This window comes from Prinia subflava, chromosome 3 (genome assembly GCF_021018805.1).
Source record: "Prinia subflava isolate CZ2003 ecotype Zambia chromosome 3, Cam_Psub_1.2, whole genome shotgun sequence".
NCBI lineage: Eukaryota > Metazoa > Chordata > Aves > Passeriformes > Cisticolidae > Prinia > Prinia subflava.
Window position 1 is genome coordinate 105436402 of NC_086249.1, and position 25189 is coordinate 105461590.

The 25189-nt window shown below is 42.3% G+C and overlaps 1 protein-coding gene across 1 annotated transcript in view; it reads left to right on the forward strand.

Moving 5' to 3' along the window:
- HLCS (holocarboxylase synthetase) overlaps positions 1 to 25189 on the forward strand; it is a 115643-nt gene that overhangs the window by 2106 nt on the left and 88348 nt on the right. Inside the window, exons 2-5 of the mRNA XM_063393216.1 lie at positions 1320 to 1472; positions 5302 to 5464; positions 7083 to 7957; positions 11176 to 11358. Coding sequence (XP_063249286.1) covers positions 1320 to 1472; positions 5302 to 5464; positions 7083 to 7957; positions 11176 to 11358 — 1374 coding nt within the window. The remainder of the gene's footprint in view (positions 1 to 1319; positions 1473 to 5301; positions 5465 to 7082; positions 7958 to 11175; positions 11359 to 25189) is intronic.

A 25189-nucleotide genomic window follows, 5' to 3' on the forward strand; every position in this document is an offset into this window, starting at 1 on the left:
TTATTGGTGTTTATTGGGAGCTGGGCAGCCCTGTGGGGAGTTTCAGCTTGGCATGAGGTCTGGCACGGACTCAGGGCTGTTATTCAAGATGTTTTTTTAAAAAGACTTTTATTTTAAAATATGTGGTGACAGCGTTTGAGAGTCCCTGGGTCCCTCGTGAGAGGGCTCTGGCCCTCCATCACTGGGGAGCTCTTTGCATCATCTGTGAAGAGATAAAAGGTTAATTAAGATTTTTTTTTTTTGCTTCTGGGCAGCCAGCAAAGCTCCTTTCCAGTCTCAGTAGCTTGGACTGTGATCAGCAGCTTGCTTAAGACACTAGCAGGTCATAAATTGCAAGCTGGAAAGGCTTTTTTTTGTTTTGATCTTTAGCCAAATCGGATGTTTAAGGTACTTTAAAGCTTCCTGAGCTCAGTTCACTTTCCTGTGGGAGAATTCAGTGTTTGCTTGTGCAGCTTCTGTGCTCACCAGGGGTGGCTGGATCAGTGACCTGCCCCTCAATGTTCTGTGCTCTCATTTGTGTGCAGGGGTGAACACATTCAGTGCCAGAGGGGAATTCTTTCCTGCTTCTGCATGGAATCACTGGAGGTGTGTGCTCCTGCTGTGGCAGAAGCAAAGCAGTTATTTCTAATGTTTGCCATTTTTAAAATATGTCAGACAAATGAAGTTCAATGCAAAAACTGTGTAAAAATTAAAAATTGATGTCATATTTTCCTGAGAAGCTGTGAGGAGTCTCAAACGTGTTTGTTGATTTGCTGATTCTGGGTTTTGAGCTTTATTTGTTCCTTGGTGTGGGCAAAAGAGGGAATCTTTTATAATTGAATGAAGAAAACTTTTGTCCAATGGTCTGCTGAGTGGTGAATAGAACAGCTTATGGAAAAACTGATTCTGAATTAATTATTTCTTTATATTTTATGAGTGTCATAGTGAATGAGGAATTTGGGTGCAGATGAGTGAGGGTTCAATATTCAGTGTGGATGGGGAGGAGGATGAGGGATGCTGCCAGTGGCAAATGTCCCACGAGAGTCACAGTGCCAGTGGCTCTGGGGTTTTGTGTTCCACCCTCTCTCCCTGGAAAGGAAAGCTGCAATTGGAGTTGGATTAAAAACCTGCCCTGTCACTTCCAGTTTTACTTTTACTGTTCCTCTCTAATGGTTCAGAACCTTATCCCTTTTTTGCCTCATGGGGAATGTGAAATAATCATCACCCTTCCCGTAAGGCTGAAGGGTCAGATTTAAATTTAAGCTGGGCATAATTTAAAAAGCGATTCTTAAATCAGCTACTTCCCGTACAGACTTCTTTTCCTTGCCCATTTCTTCCAGTTCCTTGATGACTTAAACAGGTGGAGTGTGCTTCTCATTTCTCCCTTCGTTCACTCTGAGAAGTTGCTGCCGGCAGAGCACATCGCTTTTGTGACAGAAAGCGTTTCTGCTCACACTGAGAGCTTGCACAAAGGCCCTGACTCTTCAAAGGAGGTGAGAAACTCTCTTTGTGTCAGCACAGAAGGGGGTACAAATGGGTAGGGTTGTTGGGAATAAAAATAAAATACTGCTTCATTTGAATCGCTGTTAATAATTGAGCTCTATTTTGTGTTTCAAGCAGACCCAGAGACATTTTGTTGAGGCTTGTCAGTAGCATTTTTCTCTGGCTGTGAGTGGGAATTGTCCCCCTGCTCTGGAGCCAGGCTGGGATTGTTCAGCCTGGAGAGGAAAAGGCTCCAGGGAGAGCTCAGAGCTCCTGCCAGGGCCTGAAGGGGCTCCAGGAGAGCTGCAGAGGGACTGGGGACAAGGGACAGAGGGACAGGAGCCAGGGAATGGCTCCCAGTGCCAGAGGGCAGGGCTGGATGGGCTCTTGGGCATCAGGAATTGTTCCCTGGCAGGGTGGGCAGGCCCTGGCACAGGGTGCCCAGAGCAGCTGTGGCTGCCCCTGCATCCCTGGCAGTGCCCAAGGCCAGGCTGGGCACTGGGGCTGGAGCAGCCTGGCACAGTGGCCCTTGTGGAAAATCCTTTTTCTGCATTTTTAAGCCTCCTTAGGCACTGGAAGGCTGTGGGAGAGGAGAGATGGATCTCACTGCCTGCAGAAAAGGGCAGATGTGCAGGTCAGGATGTGTCTGTGCAGGCTGTAATAAAACATCTGGGCTTGCAGAGCTCCCATGGGCCAGGCTGGGATCACCCCTGGGGCCATGGTGCTGTCCTGAGTGTCCCTAAGGGCCCTCTGTCACCCTTGGCACCTGGAATCGGGTGTCACACAAATCCTTGGAGTTCCAGAGATCCCATCCACAGGTGCTCATGGCCTGGCTGCCTCCCTGCATGAGGATCCCGCGTTGTCCAGGTCACTTTTTCCAGGAGAAGATCCAGGAATCCCCTGCTGGAGCGAGCGTGGGGAGCAGAGGGCTTGGTACACAGATTTACCTGAGGGCAGGACAGCTTGGGAGTGGGCTCAGCTCCAGCTCTGGGGCTGCAATCAGACTTTGGGTGCCTTCACCAGTTCCAGAGCAGAGCATGGATGTGGGGCTGGAGTCAGGAATGATATCCAGCAGTGCTGCTGCAGGGGAGAGCCTTGGTTTCGTGGAGCTCCCAGGCACCCAGAGCTTGGTGGGACCTTTCCTGCTCAAATCTTCTCATCCTGATTCCACTGGGCACACGTTTCCTGGGGAAAACCTGCATTAACTGCTTTGGAAATGATTTTATTGCCTTTGAGAGGTGGAATCCATCCAGGTGAGCTCTGCTTCTGGACATGAATGAGCTGTGCCCTCCCTCTTGTCTCAGAGTGCACCTGGCTTGTGCTGGGCCAGCTCAGATGGAGGATTTTTATTTTATTTTTACTTTCTGTAGCAGAAAGATTCACAAAAACATCTGCATTGAAGCTCTAATTATCTGTTCTGTTGGGGTTTATTGTTTTTTGTTTTAATCTTGGATTTGCCTTCATTTTCTTTAGAATGGAAAATTGTATATTCTTCTGTGGACATTAATAATTAATTTGATTTAGAAAGCTCAAAAGTGATAGTCCAGGCAAAAAAAATAAAAACTGAAGAGGAAAAGGACTTCTGGTTTATTTTATTTATTGCTCTTCTGTGTGAACACAGTAAAGTGCTCTTAATTTTGGGACCTCTGGCTGTCACCATAGCCAGGGGCTGTGGGCACACACTGCTTTTGGGGGAATTTCTGGCCAGAAAAGCCATTTTTTTGTAGGACTGTCAGTGATCAGTGACTGGTGAAAATGAGAGGCACTCAGAAAACAGGACTATGAATAATCTCTCTTGCTAAGAGCTGGCCTTTCATCCTTTATTCTGACATAATTTTGGTTTCCAATTGTTGCAGGACAGCTGGAAAATATTCCCTGAGGGGTTTTTCTCTGCTCTGGAGGCAATGGATTGCTGCCTGAGCAGGATTTCAGCACCACAGGTTTTGGCAAGGGCTTTACTTTGTGAGTTACTTCTGTGGGTTCACTTTATTTCCACTATGCAGCAATAACTACATTTTACATCCGAGATTTTCCTTGGTGCCACAAGAGAAAGATCAAAAGCATCAACAGATCTTCCTCCCAGTTTCCAGGTGTGGGTGTTGCTCGGTGCCTGTTCTTTGGATAAGGAAGGAAATTTAAATGCTCTGGAAGTCTCTGACCTCCACCACAGGCACCTCACACTGAACCTGGGATGTGCTCAAGCCCCAAGTTCAGAGTGGTGAGGCCCCAGACACTGCTCCCCTTTTCCTTCTGGAAAGGGAAGTGTTTCACTTGGGGTGAGCAAAATCAAGGATCAGAGGATCAGGATCAGCCAGGTTTCTTGTTGGGTATCCAAAGGCCAGAAATGTAAATCTGGATTGAGGCTCCACCTGCAGAGCTGCCCCAGGCCTGCAATTCCCAGCACAGGGAGGACGTGGAGCTGCTGGAGAGAGCCCAGAGGAGGCTCCAGGATGAGCAGAGGGCTGGAGCAGCTCTGCTGGCAGGAAAGGCTGGCACAGCTGGCATTGCTCAGCCTGGGCAGGAGAAGCTCTGGGCTGAGCTCAGGGTGGCCTTGCAGGGCCTGAAGGAGCCCCAGGAAAGCTGCAGAGAGACAATTGCCAAGGGCTGCAGGGACAGGAGGCAGGGAATGGCTCCCAGTGCCAGAGGGCAGGGCTGGATGGGCTCTTGGGCATCAGGAATTGTTCCCTGGCAGGGTGGGCAGGCCCTGGCACAGGGTGCCCAGAGCAGCTGTGGCTGCCCCTGCATCCCTGGCAGTGCCCAAGGCCAGGCTGGACACTGGGGCTGGAGCAGCCTGGGACAGTGGGAGGTGTCCCTGCCATGGCAGGGGTGGCACTGGGATCATCTTTAAGGTCCCTTCCACCCCAAACCATTCTGGGTTTCTGTCAAGGGTCTCATTTGGGTGTGCTAATCAGAAACTCCTTTGAGAATGGCTTAGAAAGGAGACAGAAGCATCAGGGTTGTTTGTTCTTTCTTCTTGTTCCCTTGGGAAATACCACAAAATCAAAAGTTGGAGCTGGGTTCTCTTGGCTGTTGTACAATTAAATGGAAACCATTTAATGGCAGTAAATAAAAAGGTACATTTAGCTGATGGTCTGACTATGAACAAGCAGAATAAGTGACAGCTCACCCTCAGTTTGTGCATTCAAAATAAGCTTTTCTTTACTTCACTCACAGTTTTACATCTGATGTGTGATGATGAGAAGGTGAACCTCATGGAAGGGGTGTCCAAGTCCTGCAGCTTTGTGGGAGTTGCTTTTTGTCTCCCAGCTTTTGGACCATGGCAAAGGCTGATTTTTCTTAGGTCATGAAGGCAGGTGCTGCTTCCTTGTCTCTAACAATTCCTTCATGGGAGAACAGCTGGTTTGTGTATCCAGGTGTGTCTCCTACTTGTGCAATATTCCTTTCCTGGAGAAAGGAATTTTTCATATAGACAAACATCTTGAACCCTCAGGGTTTAATTAACGCTTCTGTTATTTTTTATTAAACCCCTGTAGTTTCTTTTGGTTCTTTTTATCAGCATTCTTGCTTGTGCTGAAGGAAAGAAACCCAAATAGAATTTTTCTTACAGAACATGACAATGCTCTGCTGCCATTTTGTTGCTGGGAGCTTTTAGAGCCTCAGTCTTTGGGAATGATTCCCAGTTTGCTCCCAACACTTGGTGTGGGTGTTGTTCTCGTCCATCAGGCCTCAATCTTTGCTGCCTAAAGCAGCCCAAAGCAGATTTTTTGGGTTTTATCCAATTTTCCTGCAGTTCCTCTTGCAAACTCACAATATTGTTGCTACTTGGGGATTTTTCCATAACCTCTCCCGACTGAAAGCCGTCCATATGCTCTGTTCTAGATTGTGAAGTGGTCAGACTTTTGTTCACCCTTGGCCTATAAACCTGGTGAACCTTTTCAGTTAATTGCTGAAGCCAGTGTAGATAATTTCAGTAGCCTTGGAATAGCCTTCCTGGAAGACAGGCTGCAGATGGATAACGGGATGGTGCCACACAGGATTGTTTGTAAGTACCCTCCTGATCATTTTTTATAGCACAGCATATTTGATTTATGGTTGGTTTAGGACTTTGCACAGAGTTCTTATACCTACCTGAAAAATTTGCATTTCTTTTGGTAGACTTTCCTTCCTGCTGGGATTCCAGGCAGTTGATCCCTGTGTAGCTCTGTTTTAATTTTTGGTGGAATGGTTTGGGTTGGAAGGAACATTAAAAATCATCCATCCCTACTCCCTGTGGGCTTCCACTATCCCAGGATGCTCCAAACCTGAAAGTAGAAAATACTTTCTTTTAAGTCTTGTCTATTAGATTAACAAATCTATTTAAAAAACCACCCCAAACCCCACAAAACTGGAAGTTTTAAAGCAAATGTTCTCTTTCTTTTCATATTTGAAATAAAAGCGTGTCCAAACCTGAACACAGATTGAGAATTTGGTTGGTCATTTTCTTTGTTTGTGGGGTTTTTATTTGCTTTGCTGGTTTTTCATGTAGATCACAGCGCACTGGCAGAAATGAAGGAATGACAAAATCAGCATTTAGCTGAAGTGCAGGAGGACAGGAATATCCTCCCCAAAAGAATCTGAGGGGAAATTCTGCCTCTCTTGGAGCTGTTCTGCATAAATATTCCCCCAAGGAAGGATGGAAGCTGAGAGTGTCCCAGTCACTCCCTTTTTAAAATGTTTTCTGCCTCCTTTAGCTTCCAGTGCTGTGTGGGAGCTGCTCCAGAACAGGCTGGGGGAGGCTCTAGATGGAATTACAGAGGTTGGAAGATGTGAAATTCCCTTGGGATATAAAAAAAAAAAAATCTTGCTTCATGTTTCTGCTCCAAAGGGGATGTAGTTTCATAAGGAAAGGGAGTGCAACAAAATTTTGTTCATCAATTGTCTCCCTCGATTAAAAGCAAAATGAATTTATTTGGTTTTGTGCGAGTGGAGAAGGATTCAGTGAAAATTTTCAGGTTTTGCCTTGAAGTATTTTCATGGCTCAGCAGCTGAAGAAACCCTCCCTTGTGAAGAGTATTTTCTCTCTCCTCTTTGCTCTGCTCATTTCATGCTGGCAATAATCATCTTAGCTCTTCTCACTTGTATTTGCTGTGAATTATCTTTGCATTTCTATCATTTTCAGGGGAAAATTTTAACAGTTCTTCTGATTTTCTTGTTTTCCCTTGGACTCTTAGCTCCCCAATCTTGTTTTGTGGGTTGATCTCTCTTCCTTTCTGCAGACTGCAATCAGTTCAAATATCTTTTTACTCCCTTTTCTTGTGCCAAACCTTTATCTGCAGCCTTCAGCAGTGCAGGGGACTTGTTCGATCTCTCTCTTACCCAACACCATCGCTTTATTAGCTTATTTCAAAACAGTTTATTTCAAAACAGCAGTGATTTTAAACCCTGCCCTCCTTAGAAGAGCAGTATTTTTCCAGAGGTATTTTCTTCTCTTTGTTTTGTCTGTTATGAGTGCAAATCTCTGTTGTTCTGGGGGGAAACAGGATTTGTTGTGTCAAATAAGTGAAATTCTTGCTGTTACAGAGCATCTGTAGTGAAATGAAATTCTGCTGTTAATGGTATTTATCATAACCCTTTAAATCTCATTATTCCAACCCTTTTTTTGTGTCCTTTACTTTTTCCAGCTGTCCATCTGGAGGAGTCTGCTCTGAAGGAGCTGGCACAGGAGGCACCACCAGCGAAGGAGGAAAGCGCAGACATGGATGCAGTAACTCCTGAGAAATCAGCATTAGCACGAGGTGAGGAGGAGAAATCCGAGCTGGAAGCAGAGAGGGAGCACGAGGAGACAGGAGCTGGGGAAAACGACCCCTTGCACCTTTCCAGCTGCCACGAGTGCCTGCAGCTTGAGATCAGCACCATTGAGGCAGTGAAATCCGCCTCTGCAGAGAACATTCCAGAGCTCCCCGACCACTGCAGCAGCACAACAGAGGAGAAGGAGGACGAGTGTCTGGAAAAAGGAATGAGGAGAATGAACCTGCCTGGGAAACCCCCGAATATCTTGATTTACCTGGGCTCTGAGGCTGCCAAGGCCAGGTTTGAGCAGGTGAAGTCGGTCCTCAGGGAATGTGTGGATGCTGAGAGCTACACAATCTACCAGCTTCACCAGGAGCAGGTGCTCAGGGATCCCTGGAGTGACAACGCCCTGCTGCTGGTCATTGCCACAGAGGAGCCCATCCCCGAGGGCAGCCACAGGCACTTCATGACATTTTTGTCCAAAGGGGGGAAGATTCTTGGGTTTTCCTCGTCCTTCACCTTCGGGGGCGTGCAGATAAAGCACAGGAACAAACTGAGGAGGGCTGTGCACGAGCTGCTGGTCTCCACAAAGGACAGCCCTGAGGTGAAGCTGAACCTCCTGGTCAGTGGCTGTGTTTTTGAGGAGGGGACAAAGGGAGATGCCAGCAGGGTGAAGGTGCTGAGTCGATTGAATAATGCTGAGAAGGACGCGGTGATTGTGCACCTCACCCACGGGAGCAGTGGAGGAGAAGCCATCCTTTCCCAGGTACTGTGAGCAGGGAATAATTCATTTCCCCACTGCTGCATGGTGTGCAGTTGTTCCCATTTCATGTTCTTGGGGATTCCTGTCAGGGGGAGCTGTGGAATCATGGCATGGTTTGGGTTGGGAGGGACATTAAATCCCATCCAGTGCCATGGCAGGGACAGCTCTCACTGTCCCAGGCTGCTCCAAGCCCCAGTGTCCAATTCCAGGGATCCAGGGGCAGCGACACTCCTTCATTTCCCTGAATTTCAGTGAAAATATATCAAACACAAAGAGCATCCTGAAATTTCACGAAATGGAGGAAATGAACAAAAATAAGGGCTTTATTTAACAGCAGTAAATGAATCTGCAGAGAGTACAAGGCTTTCTTTGTTCTTCCAATCTCTTCCAATTTTATGCATTTCTTTGTGCCCAGGAAGGCTCTGCTGATTTAATCCCAGAACCCCAGGATGGGTTGGGTTGGGAGGGACCTCAGAGCCCACCCAGTGCCACCCCTGCCATGGCAGGGACACCTCCCACTGTCCCAGGCTGCTCCAGCCCCAGTGTCCAGCCTGGCCTTGGATAATTCCAGGGATGCAGGGGCAGCCACAGCTGCTCTGGGAAGCTCAGCCTGCCCACCCTGCCAGGTATAAATGGATGTGAAGGGATCCACGTGCAGGGTGGGTTTCACTTGGTGCTGAAGGATGGGAATGTCACTGCTGGGAAAACACTTCCTTGTTTTCACCATGGAGCCTGGCATGTATGGATCAGGCAAGATCACAGAGGGTGCTCAAACAAAGAACGGTTTTGTGCAGGAATTTTGCTCATCAATCCATGGAAATATCTCCAAGGGGTGCCAGAGGACGGTGCCAGACTTCCCAGTGGTGCCCAGTGACAGCACAAGGAGCCGTGGCCAGAAACTAAACCCCAGAAAATTCCATCTCCACACGAGGAGGAATTTCCTCCCATGGAGGTGGCAGAGCCCTGGGGCAGCTGCTCAGGGAGGTGATGGAGTCTCCCTTTCTGGAGACATCCCAAAGCCACCTGGACACTTCCCTGTGTCCCCTGCTCCTGGTGACCCTGCCTGAGCAGGGGGTTGGACTGGATCATCTCCAGAGGTCCCTTCCAATCCCAATTATTCTGGGATTCTGTCACCTTCCAGAGCAGAGGTTTCCCTGTCTGCCTGCTGGAAGTGGTACAGGAACACAGCTTGAGCAGATGTGGGGAGGTGGAAAATAAATCCCACAAAACCAGGAGTTGTGGCAAAGCAAGAAGTGCAGAATAAACCTTGCTGGAAACTTCTTTTATTTCCTGAGTCCTTATTCAGGCTTTAAATGTTTAACATTCTGCACCTATCAAATAGCTCAGAGAATCTGGGAGGTGGAATTGGGGTTGTCTAGGAAGAGCCAAAATCATTCATTCCACTTAAAAATAATGTCCCAGGAAACAGGTGCCTCTCCAATATTATATTGTGATCTCTGATTAAAAAACCATCAAAACAGCTAAAGAAAACCCTCACAAATTAAACAGATAAGTTCAAGTGTTCATAATATTTTTTCTTAATTTTGCCTTCTGGATAATGAGTGAGGAAGCTTCCATGGGAAGGTGAATATTGCTCACTGATTATTGAAATGATTTAAATATTCCCAGCTCAAGTTGTGAGTGATGGAAAGGCTGATCACAGGTACCACCAAGAAAATAAATCTGCCAAACACTCTGAGAACAGCAGAGCAAGATTTCTTATCCAAGATCAAGTCAAGGAATATCAAAGATGAATAAACTTAATAAAAGGTTGTATTGTTCCCAATATTTTAGGTAGGGAGCTTTCTCATGAGCCCAGGGCACTGCAGTCTCAGGGATCAGCTATCAAGGCTTTTGGAGCAGTTCTGGAGCTCAGAAATACTCAGGGGGTTCTTTGAAATGTTTTTGTCTTTTATCAGCTTAAATCTGCTGGATTTTTGGGAGCTCTGGTAGACATTGTAGGGTATTTATTGCTTTTTTTTTGTAATCAGCTCTGCCCCCATGTGCTGCCTGCTGCTGCTGGAAAGTGGATTCAATTCTGTCCCTGCAAGTTTTGCTTTGCTGCACCCTTTAAATTGATCCTCCTGCTGTAGTAAAACTTAAAACTGCAGAGGTTTTCCCCAGAAAAGAGAAAAAAGAGCATCAGAGCACAGCTTCAAAAATCAGATTTAAAGGATTAGTGTGACATTTTATAATTCTGAATGACTTCCAGTCTGGATTTGAAAAGCCCTTTTTGTTTCCAGGGGACAGGCAGTGACATCAGCCATGAAATATTCTGCCAGATTTGTTTCCCTCTTTCCTGTACTCCTCTGCTGGGTGGGTGTGTCCTGCCTCCTTTTTAATGTATTTTTTACAATCCTGGAATGGTTTGGTTTGTTAAGGATCTTAAAATTATCTCATCCCAGCCCTGCCATGGCAGGGACAGCTCCCACTGTCCCAGGCTGCTCCCAGTGTCCAATTCCAGGGATCCAGGGACAGCCAGACTCCTTCATTTCCCTGAATTTCAGTGAAAATATATCAAACACAGAGAGCATCCTGAAATTTCACAAAATGGAAGAAGCAAACAAAAATAAGGGCTTTATTTAACAGCAATAAATGAATCTGCAGAGAGTACAAGGGCTCTAAAATACCTTGTAACACAAAAGGAAAAGCAAAAAAAGAATGAGCCAAAAAGGAGCTCTGTGAAGGATTTTTTTTTCCTCTTAATTTTCCTTTTAATTTTTTTCCTCTTAATTTCAACTTTTAAGCATCTGCTTCAGCCAGAGGACTGATTTTCTACCAGGTGAGAAAGTAACTTTTTTAGACAGAAGAGTTCTTTTATCTGCACTGATCTCCACTAAATTCATGTGACTTTAGCTAGAGTTCTCCATATCTTGTATAACTTCTAAAAAGCTCTTTCAATTTTAATTTGATTTTAATGGAATTTCGGTTTTAATGGAATTTCGATTTAAATGGAATTTCAATTTTAATGTCATCTTAATTGTAATGGAATTCTGCTCTTGTACAAGCCAGAATATGACCAGCCTTGCTGTTGGTTCTGGCAGACCTGAAAAGCAGAAGGTTAAATTTAAAGTTGGTAAACAAAAATTTGATCAACTCCTCCAGAAAAAGTTTATTGAGCAGGGAAATTCTAGGTGGGTTTTTTAGAGGAAATTGTGGTGTATTGGCAGCTGTGATCCCTGACTTGGAAACTGATTTTATTTTTGAATAAATCCTGCCAGGCCCATTTGGAACTGGACAGCAGCTCCATGGATGTGCAGACTGAGGAGGATTTTAATTTGCTCAAGATGAGCAATTCCAAGAGATACGAAGTTCTCAGGGAGATCCTGACGTGCCTTGGGCTGAGCTGTGAACGGAGTGAAATTCCTGTGCTGACTCCCATTTATCTGCTCTCTCCAGATGAGGTAAGCTGGGATTTACCCTGCCAGGAAAATTCAATGTTCTCTTAAACCCTGATATTGCTGTTTAGAGAGTTTTCAACAGATATTCCAGGTGAGCAAAAAAATTTAATTTTTAATCCATCTCTCTTTTGTTCCTTGCTGGGAAGAGTTCTGAATTTCACCACAGGGGAATTGTGCAGGGTTCATTTTACTGTAGTTCTATATTTGCTGTATTTCTGTTAAGAACTTTTTAATGCTCTTCATTTTAAGGGTGTAGTGAGCTTCAGAAAGAACTGCATTAAAAACCAGGATTCATTGTTCTTTTAAATCAAGATAAAAAATTCTGCACAGGCTGGCAACAAAATGGAAATTGGGAAGAGCAGAGTGGAGAGAACTGGGAAGGGTCAGGATTGCACAGGGAAAATCTTGATTCCTGAGGATACAGGAATATTTGAAATATTCCTGGGAATATTTGGAATTCAAGTGGCAGCTCCCCATGGGACACTGCTGTGGAGAATTGTGAGGACTCTATAGAGCAGGGATTTTCATTTGTTTTTCTTTAAAACACAAATTCAGAATCGTGTCTGGATTTATTCTCTATTTGTGTGGCAATGTGGAAACAAAACTGAAACCCTTTTAACCTTTTGGACTTCTATTAAATGTGCTTAAATAAACAAGACTTGTTTATTGAACTCTTCCTATTTTTGTTCTCCTCTTTCACTATATTATTTTCATAATTGTTTCTGTCCAATGCCTTTGGATTTTCCAAATGTGTCATAAATTAAAATTCAGCTAATTTCTATCCAAACTTGCCATCTAGTGGCATATTCCAGGGTTGCAGACCATCAAGTAAAGGTATTTTAACTGTATATTCTTTAGTTAAAATTTATACCACATTTAGTTTTAAAAATTTTACTCCTGAATTGTATCAATAATCTGTCTTATTCCTAAACTTCATTTATTTCAATGTGATTTTTAATTGTTTTATTCACATATTTTATGGAGATTTTGCTGTATGTAGTCACTGTTTTAATGTCTTTCCCTTTAGCCATGATATAATTCCAGGATCTCATGTAAAAGGAAATTGTGTGTAACAATTCCAGTGCCTAATGAAGAGAGAGCACATTAAAATAAATAATGATTGTGTTAGAGTTTAGCTTTCTCACAAATGATTTATTTTTTTTCTCCATCCATTCTGTTCTCCTTTCCCAGAGAGCCAGGAGATACCAAAAATGTGAATTATTTGAGGAAATCCTGAATTGTATTGCAGGAAGTGATGTTGGGATGATTTTCTTAGACTTCTGTGTAATAAAAATTCCAGAATGAGTCAATTAATGATCAAGCAAGCTCAAGGTCCTGTTAACAGATCCAAAAATAATGAGAAATCCTTTGATTATTCCTAAGACTTCCTAAGGCTCAGGAATGATTCCTCATCCCCACACTGGAGTTTCCATTGTGCTGGTTCCCCTCACCTGCTCAGATTTTTCTGATTAATTTTAGGGATTTTAGGAATTTTTGATTCTGCTTATGAGGAAGAAATAATAATTGGGTTTGCTCTGCGTTTTCTACTCCATTAAAAGATAAATAAAGCTGAGAAAGGAGGTTATTTTGGGTAATTTTAAAATTCTTTCCATTTTAATTGCTGGTTTGGGGAGTTCTTCATTTTACCTTGGTGCTTCTTCCATCTTTTATCCCTTCAGAACTTTCACCACACCTGGTTTCTGCTACATTCTGAGCATCAAATAAAATTCCAGACTTTATTCTCTGGATAAACAGCTTCTCCTGACTTTTCCTGTGCTTAAATTCCTGGACAATTCTGCATTATTGTTGAGATGCTGTTAATAATCCCATTAATAATTGATATAAATGTGATTATTAAGAATTTAACATGTTCCTCTCCACTCTGTGAGTCTTGCTTGGTGCCGTTTACACTGGAATTTGAAGCTTTTCCTGAGAAATGAGTTGGAATTTTTTTTTCTTTGCCTCCTTAAGGATTCACATTTTGAAGTTTTAGTTTCCATTTCGTGGACCTTAAAACCACAGTCTTGCTGCATGGATTAAAAAAAAAGCCAACAAAACACGAGGAGAACTGGAATTATTGTATTTTAAATTCAGATGAAAGCTCTGCTGTCTGAACAATGGATGGTCATGTCCATCTTTAAGAATTTTAGATTTTAACAGGGAGAATTCTGCTACAACAACAACAAAGGCAGCGTTGGAATGAAGAACAGTAGAAATGCTGATTAAAAGCTTAATTAAATCTACACATCTTGATGCTGAATGGAATTTTAGAGGCCAGTGTTGATACCAAAACCCAGCACCTTTGTTTTTTCTTCTTTTCTTGCTGTTTCAGAGCAGTTGAGCAAATGGAGAGGGAAATTCTGCATCCCTCAGGGAGGGGGACTGGAGTGTCCAAACCTCTGATCTCTCGTCTGGCACCCACATGTTCCAAGCATAGAGATCTGATTTTTTCTGCAGCTTTGCCCTTAAACTCTCAAATATTTGCTCCTTCAGCCATCTCCAAGGATAATTTTTCAGACATAAATGCCAGGATTGTGTTTTATTACCGGGAGTTGCAGCATAGGTTTCAAACCAAGGATTTACTCCTTGAAGAATGAGATTTATCCAGTGCTGATTATTCCCATTAGGAATTGTTCCACCCACACGTTTGCTCATCTTAAAACTTGAGTAAAAACTCCTCAGGCTCAATGTTTTTTTGTGTGGATTTGAGTAATTCAGTAGCTGGAGCAGAATCAGCTCAGTCAGAGCAGATTTCCACGTCTTGGTTCTGGGGTGGCATTGAAATTCCAGGTCCATTATGTCAGCCAAGAAAATGTGGAGTTACTTTATCCTGAATAAATCTTCCTTTGAGGATGGGAAATTTGAACTCTCAGCTAACACTATAATGAACCCTGATTTCAGGGTCCATTTTGAGACAATTGTTTCTGAAATGTTTCCATGCATATTCATGGGTGTTGTAGGACTTGAGATTCAACTTCAGGGTGGTTTTTCTTTTTAAACTTCCAGTGCTAAAATCAGGGGGAGTTACGCTGAAACTCCAGAGTTTCTGTTGCTCTCCAAGTTTTTGGTTTACAAAAATGTCTAAGCTGCAAAATGGGAGATTTCCTTGTTTTCTTTTATCCTCAAAGCATGAGCAGCATCCCTGCCTTACAGACAGTAGAAGAAAAACCAAGAGCCCTTTGGAATTATTTATTCCAGAAAATAGATTTGTTCTTTTCTCTGGCTCCAAAGTAACGTAAGAGCTGAGAAAAATATTAAATGAACAACAGACTGTGAGAGACTTGAATAAATCACTGATAAACCATTTGTGTCTAACTTTTTTTTCCCTTTTTTTAACGTATTAGGTGTATTATTTGAAATGAGCAAAAAATTGCACCAGGGGAGGCTCAGCCTGGAGATTGGAAAGGAAATTTCCCTGGCAGAGTGGTCAGGCCTTGGGCTGAGCTGCCCAGGGAGGTTTGCAGTCACTGTCTGTGGGAGTGCTCAGGAGGAGTCTGGAGGTGGCCCTTGGGGACAGGGTTTGGGGGATGCTGGTGGCACTGGGGTGGCACTGGGGGATCCTGAGGGGCCCTTCCCACCTTGGTGATTCCAGGAAATCAGGAATAGTAATGGTGACTGCAGGTAGAAGGCAGAGAGAGGATGATGAGGACTAATGACACAGTGGCAAGAAAATTTTTCAAGAAAATGTCCTTGTCTCTTTATTCAGAGGCAACTTTTCAACCAACCTTACAGTGCAGTATGACTGTGAAACTATAAAAGGTTTTTTACTGATTTGTGAGACAAAAATTGAAGTGATCAATTGAGAGATTGTTTATCCTGGTGGGAAATCAAGATTTGACTGACAAATGAGCTTTGTTCGTGCTGCCTCCTGTAAATATGGCTTTAGGGTGAGGGAGGGCAGGGTTAGGTGGGACATTGGGAATCAGGAATTGTTCCCTGGCAGGGTGAGGAGGAGCTGGAATGGAATTCCCAGAGCAGCTGTGGCTGCCCCTGCATCCCTGGCAGTGCCCAGGGCCAGGCTGGACACTGGGGCTGGAGCAGCCTGGGACAGTGGGAGGTGTCCCTGCCATGGCAGGGGTGGGAATGGGATCATCTTTAAGGTCCCTCCCAATCCAATCCATTCTGGAATCCTGTAATTATTAGAGGCTGGAATTATCTCCTGGTTTGTTCGCTCTTGAGACTCTTTCCAGCCTTTTTCCTGGAGCTGTTTTTTGAGGAGGAGCTGGGGTGCTGCAGGTTTATCCAGTGCATTCAGTGTCCCTGCCCAGCTCAGCCACGTCAGTGCAGCAGATTTCCTGCTGAAATCCCCAGGAATCTCTCCTGCTCCCAAAGCTGGATGCAGGCAAGGCTTTTCCACATCTCCTGTGATGGGGGAAGGTGTTTGCCAGCAGGGGACACTTCTGAGCTGGGTTTCAAGGGGAAATCGAGGGATGGAAAGCGTTTTATGCATTGTGGGTTGTACACAGATTTGCATTAAAATATCTTTGCATGTTTGCTGCAGCTGCCCTGGATATTTCCTCACTTTTAAACCAGCCTTTGAAATTGCACAGGAATCGATGGCCTGTGAATACAATAAAACATCTCCAATTAAGAAATCTTAATGAGAGATGAAGGGAATTCCAAAGGTGGAGCCAAGTAATTCCAGGTGGTGCTTAAAGACACCTTTTCATTTTTTACTGTTCATCTCCAAGGAGTATTTCCCATTCATTTAGGCGAGAGGCAAAATGAAATCTGGCAAACATTGCCTTTGTTTTACACTTCTCTACTTCAAATTCTGTTTCCCTTCTGCAGGATGGCAACAAACGTGCTGTTCCTGTTAAACAAGCACGGAGCACATTTGTAGGGACATAATAATGAACAGCATTCTCACTTTGCATTAGGGTTTGTAAACAACTTCTGGGCTGTGTATTGATTCAATAAATGCTTTAGAGGATCATTTGGAAAACGCAGGAAGCTTTGAGGAGTGAAAGAAAATATGTTGTTTGTAGCAATCTCCATGAAAAGGGTCTTAATGCTGCTGTGAGAACTAGAAGTTAATGCCTTTTGTACCGAGTAGCATTTAATCTTTGTGTGGAGCTCACTGTGATGTGAAATTATGATGTGCTGGCATCTGACCAAAGTGCCACTCACAGAATTGGATTCTCTCATGTTTCAAGGCTGGCTTCGAGTCAGTGTGCATGATACTTCACAACCACTTTCTTCACCAGGCATGTTCCTTCTCGACTGGAGAGAATGGAAAATTTCATTATGCCCCGGGAATGGCTTGTGGAATCTATATTTGAAACATTTGTGATCTCGGTGTGCTGCTGACTCCTGAGATGGCAGGGAGCAGCAGCAGCAGGTCTGAGTATTGCTGGAGTACAGGTTACTCAGCAGAGTAGAGGTTACTCAGTGGTGAGGCTGGCTTGTCTTAGTCTCAGTTTTATCTTGGAGTTTGTGACGGGGATCTGAACTGGAAAAGTCCAACCCTGGGTGGCAGATTGAGCCCAGTTCAGGTGTCACATTCTGCCCTGGTGTGAGGGCTGCAGTTCAAGTGCTGCCTGTGGATTTTGTTTCAGCCCTCCTGGTAAAGCCTTTGGAGCCAGGGCTGCCCTGGAGCAGGTGGGGGATTTGGGAGAGCAGGAATCCCCGACTTGTGGCAAACACCGCGGCCGTGTGGCACCGCTCTGACCTCACTGGCAAAGAAAGATCTGACAAAAGTGGAGGATTTCCAAACATAAAAAAACCCCCTCATGATTCCCTGACTGTCCATGGGGCCTGCAGCTAATTTATGGAAGTGAGACTGGGAAAATGAGAGCAGCCCTGGCATCAGCTGGAGCGCGGGGATGCTCTCGAGTTACCATTGCTCAGAAATGACGCCTCCTTCCCACAATGGCAAATTGTTCTGGGGCTTGTCTGACAGTGTCATTAGGGCTCCTTTTGTAGCTTCACTTCTAAGCCAGTTATGGCCAGAATATGTGTTTAATTAGCAGGCCTTTTAATTAAAGGAACAGTTGAATAAATGTATAGATAAATAAATGTGTGTAACTGAGAGGAGATAGAATTGTCTTCTTATAGCACTCTTCAAAAAAGAAAAAAACTGCAAACTTCAGCTGCTTTTGAAACACTGCACTTGCAACATTCAGGTCTTCTGAATATTTATTTTATTCCTTTGTCAGTTCAGTTATCCAGTAATTTTATCAGAAGAAAATAGTCTACAACACAAAGTTTCTTATTGAAGTTTATCAAGCTGGATTCATTCTGGAGAATTAGGATGGGAGTTTAATTGGAGTTATTGATTGAAAGGACAATGTTTGTCAGAGAATGGTTTCTTTGGAGTCTTTGCCCAGTGACATTCTCAGGTGTGACTTGTGCCAGCAGCTGATGGGGAAGGGAGATCCTGTGGTGTTTCTCCTTTGACAGTTCATTTCCAGCTGTGGTTTCTGACATCTTGAGGAAATCACGAAATTCCAGGTGCAGGGGGAGTGGAATTTGGTATGTGCCTGTCTGGCTGACACAATGCAGTTCTTAGAGTGAAAAGCTGATTAAAGAGCAGCTGTTAGCTGAAATCAGAAAGTTTGCTGTAGTTTCTACTGTGAAAAAAGCTCTTTTTTGGGGGGGTTGCAGTGGGTGTTCCCAACAAGCAGAACGTTCCACTTTAATAAACCACTGTGTTCACTTGGCACTTGCACTGGTGACATGAGGGACAAAGGATTTACAGGAATATCGAGGCAGGGTTTTCTCAGAATGAAAAGAAGAAAAATCAGAATCCATCTTGTGCTGCCTGTTTTCGTGGTACATGTGGGGTTTTTTCTGCCAAGGAAAAGTATCCTGTGTGAATGTCCCATCAGGGCACCCTGTATTTTACAATTAGATCATCCAGAGCTGTTCTTCTCAGAGGTGATTTAATCTCAGCAATTTCAACTGGTCACAGTTTTATCTCTGCCAGCATTTCCTAGAGGATCCACAGCAGGGATGAAGTTTGGTCCTGCACCTGTTTAATTCCAGAATTCTGTATACAGGCCTATGTACATGTGTTAATATGTTTAAAATATGTAATTACTTAAATCTGTGTATAATTTTATTGCATTAGTCATACTGGCCACCTCATGTTTCAGAAGTTACCTCCTTTCTTTACCTATTTCTTACTAAATAAGATATAAAAGTCAGTCAGGTGCCAGAGGAGACCAGAGAGGAGCTGCAGCCCTGAGAAAAGCTGGGATGAGAGTTCTCCAGGAGTGTGTAAATCAGAGCATGCTCCAAGACTGATGAGGATAAGAACTTTTTTTTTTTTGGGGGGGGAGAGAAAAAATGCAGGAGGAAGAGCTGGTGGATCTGGTTTGATAGCAGATGAAAAAGCAGAGGCTGTGTGGGAGGAGGAGACGGGAATGGGGCAGCAGCTGAAGAGCAGAGGTAAGGAGTAAGACTTGAACACAGAGAAAATAACTTTATTACTGCATTTTCTAGCATTGCCTACAGCTGCTGGTTGTTATGTACACATCTCATAATTTTAGCTATAAAAATGGTGCTGCTTTGGCCTGATGGTTTCACTGAAACGTGGGACAACGTTGGATTTTTACAGCTTGTTTTATTGAGGATCACTTTGCTGCTCTAGTGGGTGTTGCTTCTCAAGTCTGCGCTAAATCTGCTGCTGAATTTATCTAAGAAATGTTTTAGGAACTACTTCAGAAAACATTTCAAAATATACTTCCTAATTTGTAAAAAAACCTGAATAAATGTATAATTAAAATAACAGTAAAAGCCAAGCTGTAGCAGGATCAGTATTGAGGAGATTTTAACACAGAAAAGAATATTTTCTTCAGTTTGAGAGTATTAGTTGTTACAAATTTATGATTTTTGCACGTGGTGAGAACTTAAATGTGTTCTTTAGATCATTTAGAAACCAAAGTCTTTTGGAGTGGGTTCACAGATTGCTGAGTCTCAAAGCATTTGCTGGACAAACACTCCACATGTAAATTTTTAGTTCAGCTGCCTTCCTTTGAATATAGATTTAGTTACAGAATTCCATGTTTTAACAACTTCAGACAGAGAAACTAAATAAAAATAAAGCTGTTTTCATTTGCTGAGAGAAAAAAAGAGAGATTATGGAGATATATGGATATTAATGTGGATTACTGAACCATTCACTTATGGCTCCTCTTTTGGGGGATTGTTTTTTGATGTTACGCTTGCAACAAAGAAATTATTCACAATTTCTTTTGTAATTTACCATTCAACTGATGAACAGGTCACATTATAAGTATCAAAAGTTACATTTGTCTTATGATTAAAATAATTGAAAGGAAGAGCAGCATCCACTTGGAGAAAGTGTCTCATTTTAAGAGCTGTGCCTGGATGTTCCCTGCTTATGGAATAAAATCAAGTTTTAAGAACTCAAAAACGTCTTAAGATCCTCAAGAGTTTTGAAAACTACTTTGTGAGAGCATATCTCAGCATTTCCATGGATGCAAATGAATTCCAGGAGGTATTTCTGAAATTCTTTTGCAAGATAAGGAACAATAATTGTGTTTTGATGCACGATTGTCAAGGTCTAAATAAAAAAATTGCATCTGGCATGTTTTGACTTTAGAACTTATTACATGAAGTGAGCAATTACCCGTGCATTTTTCTGGTCTGGAAGACATTTATTCCTTCGAAGATGGAATTGTTGGTGTTAGGACTAGGGAGCAGCAGCTGCAGAGAGAACTTTTATCTGGTTATTTTCCAATTTTTTAACTGTGTTTTAGGTGTTGGTATCTCAATACAATAATTTGCTGACGGAAAAGAAAATACTGTAACTAAAAACAAATGGTAGTTCTTATTTTTTGCTTCCTTGGAGAGAGGGGTACTTTTCAAAAGTTACCATAAGCAATGTGAGCTGCAAATTAAAATCAGTATTTGAATTTCCAGGGTTTTTGTTAGAAACACCTGGAAACATTAAAACTGTTCTTCTGCCTTTCGAATATTTCTGTCACTATTTTAAGTGAACGTAGTTGGGAATTTTGTGCAATTATTTGGAGGTTTTTCCTTCTCCATGTTTCAGCCATATTGATATTAATAACACAAACTGATATTAACAAATACTGATAATAATTTGTTATAATATTGATATTAAAACACACGTGGGAGGGTGAGTGTTGGGTTTGGTGTTTCAGTCCAGTGATATTTCTGAATATTTTCATTTAAGGGTATTGCTTAAAGGGTTTGCTTTGGTATCTCTGCAGCACTTGAAGGTGGAGATGGATTTTTCTCCAAATATTTCCAAGCTTTTTTCTATCCTACACAATCCACTCTGTTTAATTAGAAGCCCAGGATTAGCAGGTTAGACATTTTTGAACTGCATTAAACTTTATTATAATTACTGCTGTCCTTATTGTTCCATAGGAAAAAAAAAATTCATCTGTTCAAGGACGTTTCTGCCTCTTAGAGCATTTGTTAATTTGCTGGAATTTAACTTTCACAGCCACTGTCACAATCCTGATGGGTTTGTTCACTGCTTTGGCAAACTGAAAGCACATCTCAAACTTTAAACTCAAAATTAAATAATAATTGTTTTGCTCACAGTCCCCTGTTTCCCCAGCAATTATATTCAAGAAACAGATCCAGGCTGTCCTTATTTAACTAAGGATAAATTAATCATTAAATGTCACCTACTGATACAGATTTTGTCTGGTTTGACTGCATTTTAAACTCCTTTTTAGTACTGATTGAAGTAATCTCTGAAACTTTTTCCTGCAGGACAATTCAGTTTCAGAAGTTACCCCTTCAGTTCAGGACTATTTATTATAATATAACGATTTTCAGCAAAGTTGCTTTGTATTTGATCAGTTAAAAGTTTATGTTTGGAGTGGATTTGTGGCAGAATTAAAATTTTTGCATCCTTTTGTGACACTCAAAAGAAAAATAGCCGAGCTCAGGACAATCTTAAAAAAGCAAGGACTGAAAGAAATTCACTTCTGAAGTTGAGAACGTGGAGAGAACGAAATGAAGCAAATCCTTGCCTGGGTTAATACAAAATTTTAGTGTGAAAAATCATCATTTTTGGGTGTGCAATTTAGATGAGTGCTAAAAAAAAGGAGTGAGAGATGTTTGCAGGCACTGTGGTTTGATTTTAGTCAATTTGAGTTTTCTTTGGGCCGTGTTCTACTGCAGGGGCAGAGAGGGGTGGTTATCCATCAAAAAAACTCAGGAGAATCCCAAATCTTGCAGAATAAAGGCTGTGCCATTGTCAGAAATGCTCTCCCTGCCTGTGTTTGGGTCTGCAGAGTAATTTTCTTGCACTCAGCCTTGGATCTGGTTCTTTGAGTTCCTTTTTTCCCCAAATCCTGAATTTCAGTGCTGAGCTTTCACTTTGGCCTTGTGGAGTGGGAGCTCGTGGTGTGTTGGACTTGAGGCAAAGCCTGGGTTTGTCCCATAAAACCTGTCCTTATTTTGTAAGTGTTTAATAAGTTTTATGTCCAACTTGAAAGGAGAAATGAAATTTGAGGTGTTTCTTTCCCATTTCTCCCTGAAATTCTTTCAGCTCCTGCGGAGGGCCTGGAGCTCGTTTGTGGATCCTGAGATCCAAGGTGGAGCATGGATCTCCATCTTCCTGGGTTTCCTCTCAGAGAAATATTTTCCTCCTTTTGCTCTGAACAAGGTTCAGTCCCAGCAGGAAAAAGTGTTAAATCTCAAAAGGCTGAAAAAGGAGAAAATAATTTCAATGGGTTAAAAACCAGGCAGCTGGGATGGCTGGAAATGGAATTTGTACCATCCATTCTCCCAGCTGAGCCTTGTGTGAACGCTGTTTAATTACTGCATTTTTAGCCACATTTTGTGAGAAAAAAATCATTAATTTCTGATAAACTGGGCACTAGTGAGGCTTCTTTCAGTGTTCTCTATTTTCTCTCCAAGTTTTGCTTTGCTGTATGTGTATACGATGTTTTTTTGAAACACGAAGCTTCTTTGATGTTCTGCTAAATAAAAAGCAGATTTAATTTTTTAAATTTTTATTTTACTTAAAAAAGAAAATCATGTTAATTTTTTAAAAATATCTTTGATTAGCAAAGAGATCTTAAATGAAAATTAGTTTGTGGCAGCTTCATATTAGGTTTTGTATTTGGAGCAGCACAGCAGACCCCGAGCCATTAGAGCGTTTAATTCCCAAGAAATTCTTCCTTTCCACGATGTTCCTTTTGTAATCTGCACACCGCTCTGTCAAGCTGAGTGTGTTTTAGAAAGGAACATAAAATAAAATATAAAAAATAAAATAAAATAAAATAAAATAAAATAAAATAAAATAAAATAAAATAAAATAAAATCTGTGTTGAACGTGGCTGTAATCCCCGCGTCGCGCTCCGTGTGAAAACGCGTTGTGGTTTCACCTTTGGATTTCACATTCATTTCTTTACTCCCAAACCCCTCCAGTGTGACAGAGTAGGGAGATTTGGTTTTTTTTCCTCAGAAAAGGCAAAAATGAGGTCCAGCTGAAAGCTGGTAGGAGTTTTAAGGCGTGTTTACAGCGCTGAGAGGGGAATCTTTGGCTCCTGTGCTGCTGTTTCATATTCATGAACACTAAATTCATTCACGTTTGATGCGTGTAACGCTGCTGAAAGGCAAAACAAACCTGCTGGAAAAGCTTCAGCTAAGAATTGGGTATTATCAGCAAAGAAAAAATATTTTCTTAGGTTTTATTTACTTTAATCATTCTGCTGCTAATTCCAAGATTTTCAACAAACAATTTTGTTGTTAGTTTAGAAAAAAAAAAAGGGTTTGGTACCAAATAAAAATAGTATTTTGTGATAGCTGTTTAAGAGAGCCAGTTTTAGCTGCTGAATATATTGCATCTAATTTATTGCCCTATTAGCTGAGAACAAAATTCTTCTGTATTTTTTTCCTAGTCCATACAGAATACTTTTGAGAGTAGTTTAATATATATGTGTACAGCATGTAGGGTTAGATTTATATCTTAATTTATTCTTCCAAACATGACTTTGATTATATAATTTAAAAAAAAAATTCAACCCACTTTAATATGCATAAGGTCAGACTTTAGTGTAGAAATGGAATGTCTTTCTGCCTCGGCTTATTTTTAGCCCAGTTGCACATAGGTTTAATTTACTGTAGCCTTTCCCTTCAGAAAAAAGAACAATTTTGTTACAAAGTAGGTGTCACGAAGAATTAAACGCCCGAGCCGTAATTCCTCACACCTTTTTTCTGGTAGGATAAATCAGCACCTCGCCCAGCTCTGATTTATCAGCCTTTTTGTGAAGTGTTACGTGGTGATGTTGTGTCAAAGGTGGACCTTGTTCCTCTGGGTCCTTTCCCCTCAAAAGCAGATTTATGGCCCGGGGCAGCAAACGTGTCCCAATTACGGCGCTGCTCTGGGACCAGCTCCCCTCTCAGAGCTGCTCTTTCATTTCTGACATTCAAAGCTGCACGCTGCTGAAGGAGATTTTTGCCCTGTGATTTTTGGTGTCCTGTGCTTTAAAATAAAATTTTATCCTTTACTGATACTGAGCCTAAACTTGGATTTTTGTGTAATGCACCAACGTTCGTAATAAATCAGAGAATAATAAATCAGCTTTAGTTGATTGTTGTAGTGGATGTGGAGCTGACTTAGCACTAATAAAACATTTGAGAATATTTTAACACAGCTCCATTTTTGCTCTTTTTCACCACGAGACACAGCCTGAACTGTAAATTCTGTTTTTAGCAGAAACCTCGAGTAGGTCTCAGTGTTAGCACAAGAGACAAGTGCAGCGTCCTAAAACCCTGCTCCATCAAATTAAAAAGTTTTTGTTGAAGCAGACTGGTGGCCTTTCAGATGGAATATGCTTCCCTTCCCAATGTCATGGGCTTTTTTTCCACATGTATGGACAGCATTTTTTTGGAGGTTTTTTTTGGGTTTTTTTTTTACAGCTACGCTTTCAGTTCTGGATGACGTTTAGCCTTTGACCCAGGCACTTTCTTACAATAAACAGTTTGTTGATGAGAGCAGCTGCTGGGAAGATTGTTTCCAGACTGTTCTGCTGGGAGGAAAGGAAGCAAAATCTGGGATGCACCTTACATTCTCCTCCTCCTGCTCGTTCCTCCCCTCAAATCTGGTTTGTGCTGAGCAAAGCTCCAGCACCTCCAGCACCATCCTTCTTCTGACATCCCAATTCCCAAGTGGAACACTCTGCTACAGCCAGGAGAGATGCAGATCAAACAAACTTGGGGTGATGACCGTAATTAAGTTCTTTATGTGTTGTTTTTAACCTGTTGACTCTCATTTTTCATGGTTTTCTTTACAAAAAGTAACAAATTTTCTCTACAGAAAGTAACGACCTGGCTTATTTTTTATCAGTCATTGAATCCTGACCTGGCCCTGCTGCCCGGTTCCCAGGATGGGCCTGGTGGATAAATGAATTTCCTGCCTACACACGGCGCATTTTAAAGCTAAATTTAATTTTCGATTCAGATTTAGGCAGGGATTTCTGAGCAGTTGCTGGACGTGGAGTGCAGGAATGGGTTGAAATCTAAGCTGTTCAAAGCAATGGGGCTGCAATAAAGGGGATAAGGGTACCTTGCAGCACTTTGTTAAAAATCTTTCCCTTTTTTGGATGAAGTATTCCATGTATCAGTTGGGGAAATGGATCCACTCCTCTCCGTGGCTGTTTCTGCTGAGATGATGCACTGTGTTTATGTAATGCAATACTTGTTTTTAAAACCACGCTGAAGAGTGGAGACAAATATAAGGCACTTGAGTGAGTCTCTGGAATGATCTTTCACAAATGATGAGCTTTTTCTGCCTCTCTTCAGCTAAAGAATCACCCAACCCCAAAATAACCTCTGGAGACTCCTAAAAATCAGGTTGGGAATTCAAAAAGTTCCC